Source organism: Cajanus cajan, chromosome 5, assembly GCF_000230855.2.
Source record: "Cajanus cajan strain Asha chromosome 5, NIPB_CcT2T_4, whole genome shotgun sequence".
Classification (NCBI taxonomy): Eukaryota; Viridiplantae; Streptophyta; class Magnoliopsida; order Fabales; family Fabaceae; genus Cajanus; species Cajanus cajan.
Genome location: NC_138521.1, coordinates 59,710,789 through 59,721,299, shown reverse-complemented (window position 1 = coordinate 59,721,299; position 10,511 = coordinate 59,710,789). Strand labels below are relative to the sequence as shown.

At 25.6% G+C, this 10,511-nt stretch overlaps 1 protein-coding gene across 1 annotated transcript; it reads left to right on the top strand.

Moving 5' to 3' along the window:
- Positions 1–4,304: 4,304 nt before the first annotated feature.
- LOC109809320 (NAP1-related protein 2) lies at positions 4,305–8,822 on the top strand. Its single transcript, XM_020372587.3, has 10 exons — positions 4,305–5,280; positions 5,515–5,637; positions 5,733–5,783; positions 5,988–6,059; positions 6,294–6,407; positions 6,512–6,567; positions 7,221–7,281; positions 7,444–7,500; positions 7,644–7,673; positions 8,542–8,822. The coding sequence occupies exons 1-10, from the start codon at positions 5,164–5,166 to the stop codon at positions 8,677–8,679; spliced, it is 819 nt and encodes a 272-aa protein (XP_020228176.1). The 5' UTR covers positions 4,305–5,163; the 3' UTR covers positions 8,680–8,822.
- Positions 8,823–10,511: the final 1,689 nt, after the last annotated feature.

The following is a 10,511-nucleotide window of genomic DNA, read 5'->3' as shown; positions in this document are numbered from 1 at the left end:
TATGTAAAGTAATTTTCATAAGTTTTAGCTTTTAAGTTTTTAAGAAGTTAGAGAGAATGATTCTAGAATCTTAAGATCTCTTTTTCGACTTTTGATTGTACCTAAAGTCGTGGATGTTTACCAAAAGCTTGAAGATAAGAATAAGCATACGAATGGGGATGACAAAAAAATGAAAGAAGAAGAAGAGAATGAAGAAGAAAAGGAGAAAGATGAAGAAGAAAATAATAAAGACAATTGAAAAATGCATTATGGTGATATTTTCCTGTTTATCTAACCATTTTTCAAATGCAATGTCATTTTTTTTCCTCAAACCCTGATGACTGTTGTTGGAATGATTCTTATTGATGTTGTAAAAGGCTAGCAAAAGATTTTAAATTAAAATAAGGATTTAAATTGAGATGCTATGTTTTATTTGTTGGTGATGTGTTAAATTGGCACCAAGTAGTAGGAATATCGGATGTTATTCACAAAAAGAAAGAATACACATCTAATCGGAATACAAGATTCTCGTTTAGGCTTTTTATTCTAACCCACCTTTGTTACCTTTTTCTGATATTTTATTTTTTTGTAACATATTGACTTCTGAAACAAAGGTGTAGATTTTTTTTTCTTTCTATATAGTATATACCCAATAATAGTTTCCTTTCTTCCTGACATAGCAGTCCCACTGCAAGTGTAACAACTTATTCTGTACTTTGCTCTCCTATTTTTTGACGAGGGTTAACGGCTTAATTTTCTTATAAGGCTAAAGGTTATACACTTGAAGAATTTTTCTACTTTTAGCTTAAGGGAGACACAAGGGAATAAAATTTTAAAGTTGGCTTTTTGTTTAATAGTTCATTATTTAAAATAAAATTAAAAAAAAAAAAAAGCTTAGGTCACTTCCAAGTACACATGCAAAAAAATAATAATTAAGAAACTCAAACAAAATAAATTGTGTAAATTTCAATGGTATTACTCATTATAAAAGATTATATTCAAAATGTACAATATCATACTAATTAAGATATATATATATATATATATATATATATATATATATATATATAATATAACAAGATATAATTAATATTTCTCTTAATAAATATATCTAAAAAAACAATAATAAAAAAATCTATAAGTGGTATTAAAACTCATGCAAACAACCAACAATAAAAATATAATACAAGATATAAATTTCGCTGAATGAAAGGTTAGATTATTTATTTGAAGATGTTCTACATCATTATACAAGAAGAGAAACAATAGTTTATAAAAGTAAACACATACTACATTGGTATGAGGTCTTTTAAGTGATAACTAAAAATAAAATTATAAAAGTATATATAAGGTCATATTCCTCTAGATGAATATATCTAAAAAGACAATGACCAAAAAATTATCAATGGTTTCAAAACTCATACAAACAAACAACAATAAAAATATAATAGACATAAATTCTATTGGATGAGACGTTAGGTTGTTTATTTAAGGAGAATATTGTTGAGATATAAATAATATCTCACGTTTTTAGAATAAGAGGAAAAAATATAAGAATTTATGAAAATATACACATACTTTGACTACAAGAACATTCTATAGTGATACAATATGTGTCATTAAAAACTATTTTTATTCACACAGTATATATAATATATGTTGGTATATTGTTAAAAAATATGAGTTTAAATTATAATGACATACAAAATATATTAAATTTCATTCAAAATCAACACTAAAATTGTATGTAACTATATATCAATATATATATATTATACTTATAATGACATTTTTTTTATATGTAATTATATATAATATTTTTTATAGTATTTATTAGTATAAAACCTTTTAGATGATGATTAAAATAAAATTATTATGCTCTATGTGTGGACAATATCATAACATACACTGGGGAGATGTGTGAAAATACCAATACGACAAGAAGATATAATTAATATTCCTCTATATATATATAAGAAAAGGATAATCACAAAAAAAAAAAAAAAATCATCAACAAGAATATAAACACTGAACATATCCAAGGTATATAGTAAATCACATATTGATCTCAAATCTCAAATCAAAGTACATAAAAATGGAACTGAAAATAGAAATAAGTCAAAATTAAATGAAAAAATAAAACGAAAGAAAAGTCCTCCTCCTCCTGAATCTCTTCTCTATTGTTGTTGCTGCTACTCTGGTCATCATTTACAAATCCTATAGTGCCCTCGTCAACTCCTCCAGGCCCGGTGTGGGCCCCTTAAGATGGGCCTCGTACTCCTTTGCGTCGGTCCATGCATTCTCCCCAAGGCATCCATCAACATCTTAATTCTTAAGTGCCCTCTGATTTGCCTCCACCTTTAATGAACAAACTACCAACTAATTCTTTGTGTTTTCCCCTCTCTGTTCCAATCCTTTTACTAGCTAATGGACAATTAAGGGTTAATTTGAGAAAAGTGGTTTGCAACTCATGAACAGAAAATGTGAATAAAAATGATAAAGGAAAATTGATAATTGACGCTTAAAAATGTTGAGATACAAAAATAAAATTATGAAAACTTAATTTCAAAATAGACAATCTTTATATTAATATAAAGTTGTATGTGAAATAATCAAACAATAAAAAATATATTATAATTATATATCTTTTTAAAGATAAATATCATAATAAAAAAATATGTTTGAATTAACTCATGGGTACATGGATTGAATGCATAAGCGAACCTTAACCCTAGGTTCTTTTTATCATTGAAATCCGTTCATTCATTTTACGTATCATTAATTTACTTTTATGCAATTCAAACCACTTTTTTTTATTGGATCATCTAAATAATATAATCATCTAAACTCTTTATTTATAGTAATTTTTAAATTTTATTTAATATAAATTATTATCTAAATATATATTTTAGAAGACTGACTTGAATATTAATTGCAATTTATATACCTATAAATAGTGTTTAACAAAAAGAGAAATTAAACAAATAGATCGAGTACTATTCCATTTTGGTGTATTGATTGAATAGTGTCTAAATGTACATTTTAAAAGAATAGGTTGAATATTTGGAAATTATTTATTTTTTATTCATTATCATGGATTATCTGTCAAATAGGAAAACTAATCTTCCTCAAAGATTCTATAGATACTGAATAAGTGTACATTTATTCAAGAGTTAATATTCTAATTTCAGTCTCTTGATTAAGTAACAGAGTTTTTTATTACTCATGTTGACTCAAGATGGTACATTTACAATTAATCAAGCATAAATAGTGTTTGGATATTGATTTTCAAAATTCCTTTTATTTTTATCTAAAAGTAGAAATTTCATCATATAACTAAATATCACAGGAGAAAAATATACCAATAATATAACGAATATAATTAAAAACACCGTTTTTACTTTTTATGATTTATTAATTTTTTTGTTCATTAAAATATACTCTTAGTTTTAGATTTTTTTTAAGAAATATTTATTTAAATTCTTCCTTTATCAATAAAAGTAATTAAAAAATATATTAAATTCTATCGTCTTTTGGGTGTACAGACTAAATAAATAATATTTAAATATATATTTAGGAAAATCAGCTTGAATATTTACAATTTATATTATATAAATATATATATTGTTCAACTTAGCCTTTTCAAAATTCATTTTTTTTAAATTAAAAGAAAAAGTTTAACAGCAAAAAAATAATAATAAAAGAGTTAAAATTCCTTCATATAACTATCATATGTATGTTGAAAAGGAAGAAAATGCAAATATATATATATATATATATATATATATATATATATATATATATATATGTATGTATGTATGTATATAAGACACTATTTTTTATTTTCTTTGAAATTTTCTCAATTTTGTTTTTAAAAAACACTCTTATTTTTAAGAAATTTATTAAAAATTTATTCGATTTAAATTCTTCCTTTAACAAAAAGAGAAATTAAAAATAACAGATTAAATACTGCCATCTATTTTTTATTTTCCCTGAAATTTTAAAAAACACTCTTATTTTTAAGAAATTTATTAAAAAATTATTTGATTTAAATTCTTCCTTTAACAAAAAAGAAAAATTAAAAAAAAAAGATTAAATACTGTCATTTCCTTTTGTGTAAAGATGAAATGCTGTCTAAATAGAGATTTTGAATATTTAAAATTTACCTAATACGTATAGTGTTTGACACATAGATCTTTAAAATTTCTTGTTTTCTCTTTATAAGTAGAATTTGCTTCACATTACTAACATAAAAACACTACTTTTGTATATATATATATATTTTTTAATTCTTGTTCATAAGGGGAAAAAAACTTACTTTTAAAATTGTAACTTTTATGAATCTTTCTTCTTTAAAAATACTATTTTTTAAAATTTTGTTTTGAATTCTTCCTTCAACAAAAAGATAAATTTGAAAAATAGATTGAATATTTTCTTCTTTTGTTGCACAAATTAAATACTATCTAAGTATATATTTTAGAAGAGCAACTTGAATATTTACAATTTATCTAACTAAAACAGTGTTTGAAGAGGCACTTTTTGTAATTCGTTTTTTCTTTAACAGTATAAATTCTTTCTTGTAACTATTATAAATGTAGTAGAAAAACGGGAAAAGTTACGAAAAAAATACAACTAATATATAAATAATATTTAATATTTTGTGGGTTTATTTTTATTTTTTTCATTAAAAATACTTTTACTTTTTTAGAAATAATTTTTTATAAAATTTATTTAAATATAATTCTTCCTTCCACAAAAAAGAGAATTAAGAAAATAAATTAAATACTGTCTTTTAATGTTGTAAAAATTAAATACTGTCTAAATCTATATTTTAAAAGATCAACTTAAATTATAGTTTATCTAACATTTTCTAAAACGTCCTGAGATAATTATAGATCACTTTTGCAATGATAAAAATGCCTCTTGATGGACTTTTTTCCTTAAATGTCCTGAGATAATTCGAATTACAAATAGGTACATGCTGAGATGTCATGAGATACCCTTGATGAACTTTTTTCCTGAGATATCCTGAGATATCTTATTAACATTCTTGGGCACATCGAAAATAAACCTACAAAACCTAAAATTTATAGTATTTTTTTACCCCCCTTTTCATTTTATTTCCACAACCACGATAAACAACTGCACACACATTTGGAGTAGAGACACAATAGTGAGGTGAAAATGGTCGGCAACAAGTCAAAGAAGTTGAAAGTTGAAGAAAATTTCAAGCATAATATTAACGAAGAACTCGTCCTTTCCTTTGAGAAATTTCAAGAAGTACAAGATAAGCTTGAAAAGGTTGTCACTTCCGATCCTTGTCACCATTCTATGTTAAACTCTCAATTTTCGATTGAAATCATATATCTAATTTTTTATATTTAGATTTCCATTCTCTGTTCTAAATCATCATGAAATTTATTGATTCTTTGAATTAACGTAAACTTAGCATAGTGTAATGCAACTTTATAAATTGTGGCTATGGATGTTATTTATTTTTATGTCAATTGATGACTAATTTGAATGTCGTTGTAGATCAATGAAAAGCAATGTGTTAAGTTTCTCAAAATTGCACAAAAGTACAATGAGAAAAGGAAGCCAGTTTATGATATGCGAAATGAGATCACCAAATTAATTCCTTATTTCTGGTTGACTGCTGTGAGTTTTTTTTTTTGTCTTTCTGTTAATTTGATTATTCATATGATGGTTAAAAATTAAAACAATTTGATTTTGCTTTTGTTTTGCTTGTGTAGTTTATGAGTCATCCTGTCCTCTATGACATTTTGAACTATGAGGATCGAAAGGTTTGGTTTCTTTCCTCACACTTGTGATATTTTACATTTATGGTAAATTTTGCCTTTTGTTAGATTCAATTTATTTATTTACCTAGGGTGTTTCGTGAAGTTCCCATGATCGAGAATGTTTTCAATATTTTAAATTTTTCCTATGATTACTGATAACACCTATTGATAAAGTTTAAGTCATTGTCAACACCCTTTATTTGGCAGATGTTTAAGTATATGCACTCTCTTGAGGTTGAAGATAACAAAGATGTCAACTCAGACTACAAAATAAACTTTGTAAGTTTTCCTTCCTCTCTTTGTCACCCTCTCCCCTCTCCCTCCCTAAAATTAAAAATCCATTTTCTTTCTTTAAGTGGTGCTTTTCTTTGTAAAAGTGATTTCTTTTAGATCGTCATGAAAGTTTATGGTCTATTATGTGAAGTCATGCTTCTTCTGTTCTTTGAAGAACAACCAGACGTTAATTTTCTATTTTTGACTAAAATGACTAGTTTTTCATTATTTTTTGTTCAGAATTTCAATCCTAATCCATATTTTGAGAATACAAAGCTTACAAAGGCTTTTACCATCCTTGAAGATGGAACAAAAAAGATAACTGCTAGCCCCATAAAATGGAAAGAGGGCAAGGTAAGGCTATGAATTCACTTTTTCTTTGCTATTTGCATCTAAAACTTGTACCTTTTTTTTTTCTCTTTTATTTCCAATTTGAAACATTATCCTTAACCTTACAGGGAATACGCAGTGGAGTCGATCATGACAAGAAAAGGAACAAGCGGTTTGATTCCAGGTTGAAGCCTTTAGTTTTTTTTTTTTTTTTTCTTTTTCTTCTAAGCCTAACGATATTATGAACAAAGAAATTAAGTCATGTTCATATAGATGCAAAGAGTTCACTTGTTATTCTTCTCGTACAAATTTGTTTGTGATCATAACTTAATGAATCATTACATTCCAATTGATCAATTAGCACATTGAGAAGAGGAATTTGGTTAGTGATTCCCGTTTGGATTACAAACCAAATTCAACTTTTGATTCAAAAAAACATGATTTTCAATATCCTTTTCCCTGTAAAACTTTACTATTGTGTACCAAACTTTTTCTATATTGTAGCATTATTTTCTATACGAGAACAACTATTTAAAATATTCGAATGTGGAAAGTATTGACTTGTTAAGAGTTGGTAGAACTAATCTCTTTATGCCAGTTAGAAATCTTCAATATCGTTTTGAAATCTTAGCAAGGATAAAGACATACAAATCCTTAATACCCTGACCGACCATTACAGGATGATTTTAAGATAAGTTGGTAAAGTAGATATTGTAGAAACTTTTCTTGTTCTTAATTGTTAATTATATATTTGAAGAAAATGTTATCAATGCTCCTATTACCAATACTTCATGGAAAAATGGTTAATATTTCAAATTTTTATGCCAATAAATGCAGTTTCTTTCGTTGGTTTAGTGATTGTAAGCAGAAAGATGATATGCATGACATTCATGATGAGGTATATTATATTTTCTGGCATTGTAAATTTCTTTCCAGATATGTGCATCCACCACCTTAGCTTAGGTTTCCCGTCTCTTTATTTACAATCATTGAAGTTCTTTAGGTATTTTCTTTTTCTTTTTCACAATTGATCTTGGGCAATATTTCACTCTAAATGCAGGTTGCTGAATTAATAAAGAACGAGTTATGGCCAAATCCACTTTCGTCTTTCAACAATGTAAGCTCACTATCACCTTTTTTTCTTTTTTTTAATCTTCTCTATGATATATACCTGTCGTACTTTCAGATCTCACATATTTATTCTTTTTACTGTTGTTATTTTTCCTGTTATATTCCTAATGATAGTTGACTTGTGAACAGGAGGATGATGAAGAGGATGTTGATGATGAGGTAATTGTATTTTCATTTTTCTCAGAGAAATCATAGGTGATTGACAAATTTTATCGGAGTATATTGCTTTTTATATTTTATGGAATCAAATACTTTTGGATCATGTTGAATTCATCTAAATTCAGTCGATGGATACATTATTTAAATATTCATTTATTGGAGGCAAAATGTAACGTGAAGAATGTATACAAATTATCACTTCTAGCAGTCATATTTTGAACTCTAGGTTTTTACTGAATGCTATAAACAATATTATTCCCATTCTTATATAGTATAGATGATTAATTATATAAAGAAAATGAAACTTTAATTTATTTCTTTTATTGTGAAATTTAATAACTAATGGAATTAGAATAAGTTTTTTTTTTACTTCATAAGTTAGTTTAACCTTTAGGACTAGTTCCCGTATTTCCACTTTTTCAGTTGGATTAGTTACTATTCTCCTCTATCTTATCATGATTTTTTATGTGATTATTTAGGATTATGATTAACATAAATAACGATTAGTATTTTTGTCTTTATGAACACATCAACTCAATCATACCAATACATTTTAATACATTTAAGTTAATAGCAATTTAGTGTTTCATCCCTGTTATCTTTTTGAATATATGATTTCAATAATAACATTAGAGGTTTTTTTTTTCAGTAAAGGCACAATAAAATGGTGAATGTTGCAATCATCATATTCATGATCCACAAATAACAAAGAATATGAACACAATTTAAGATTTTTTATTACCAAAAGAAAAAGGACGAGTTATACCAATTATTATTATTCTAAATTCATGTAAATTAGTATTTTAAATTGATGATAATAAGAGTAGATACAAATATTATCATATAAAGTATAATTTTCAATTGGTAGGAAAATGATGAGGATGACATTGAAGATGAAGAGGAGGAAAACAAAGACGAGAATGAGGATAAAGATGAAGATGGTGATGAAGAAATGGAAAAAGAAAAAGAAAAAAAGAAAGGGGAAAAAAATAACAATATCAATTGAAGAATGTATTATGGTGGTGTTTACTATTTATTTATTATTTTCCTGACTTTGAGTTGCACTTAAAATATATAGAAGTACTAGTTTATCAAATACAATATTGTATAATGTTTGTTGTTTGAGTTATCAAATTTTATAATGGGAAAAACATCACTACAATTTACAAGAACTTAATATCTTATATATTGATCGAGAGTTTAAATTTAATTGGGATTCAAAAATTTAAAGAACATAGGATTATGGCTTTAATTGTTCTTAATTATCCAAATCATAAATTAATTGAATCCTAATCTTATTGATAAATTTGATTCTCAATTTTTAATTACTTTAGGCCATGAAAATTAACAATTTTTATCACATACAAATCCCAAAATAGGTCATTTATACAAAGCAAAGCATGAATACAAAAGATTGATTACATTAACTAACTAACCTAATTGGAAGTTCATAAAACAACCTAATTGGAAGTTCATAAAACATGTTTGTCATGCAAGTTTCTAAATGGATTGTTTTGTGTTTCTATCAATTAACATAAAATTTTCATGTACTATTAATTAAATTACACAATACTTAGATTAATTAATTTTTTTATACAAAATTAAAATAACAAGACAATTAAATCAATACAAAAAGGGTACAAATCAAATTAACATTGGTAATCAAATGTTCAAACCACGTCGCTATTCTAACTTGTAATTTAGCAAGGCATAACAAAAATAAAACACAAAATTACAAGAGGAGACATTGAAAAGTAAGTAAGGGAAAAATCAATCAACACACTTTCCCAATTCTAGCTAGACTTGTTATAGATACAAGCAATATAGAAAATCTTCGATCAATGAAGTGACATAAATTTTCATCTTTCTTGCATTGTTTATAAAAACAATCAACATGAAATATTTTTTGTTTAAGTTAATCATTTTTCTCTTGTATTTCTTTCTTTTGTTGTTGCTTTTTTATCCTTCACATCTTCCAATATGGCACCATGACATCTCTCACATTTCACCACTAACACTTCGTCCACCATATTTACTTCCGCAATTCTCTTCACATCATCTTTCACCATCAAATTCGTCACTTCTACCATCATGTTTTTCGCTTCCACATTATCACAAAACATTAACATTCAATAAATATTAATAGAAAACATTAGAAAAAAAAATAAAACAAAACAAAAATAGAAACAAAAGAGAGAAATAATTTACATGAATGTATGAGAAGAACAAAAGAAAAAAAACAAGAAACAAAGAGGAACAAAAGGTTGAAAACAAAGTAGAGCAATTGCAAATTGCATTTTTTTTTTTATAGAATTACTATCTAAGTTGTTATTTTAACCATCATTAAAAAATATTTTCTATTTTAGTTGTTTCTCCAATCAACATGGAAATATTTTGTACCTGATTAAATGTTTGTTGCACACTTTGCACAAAAATATGTGTTCAGCCGATATATATGCATTATATAAAGTGGACAAAAGTTATAAAAAAAAAATGTATAACTGATGTATTTTTTTTCATTATATAACTAAGGGGCGGGGTTGGTCTAGCAAAACTTAATGATGTGTTTAGGTGGATAAATAATAATAAAAAAAAAAGTAAAATGGAGAATGAAAAAAAAAAGCCATATTATTTACATTTGGTCTTGTCAGAATATAAAAAAAAAAAAAAAACAAAAACAAAATCATTTACAAACTCTACACAATTTATTCTTATAAACTACGTTGAAGAACTTTCAAATATATGCTAAGAATATCTTATAGAACTATCATTAGATATTTATATATGATCTTCCAAACTAGACCAGTATAACTAAGGGGTTGGTGTAGAAAAAGGTAT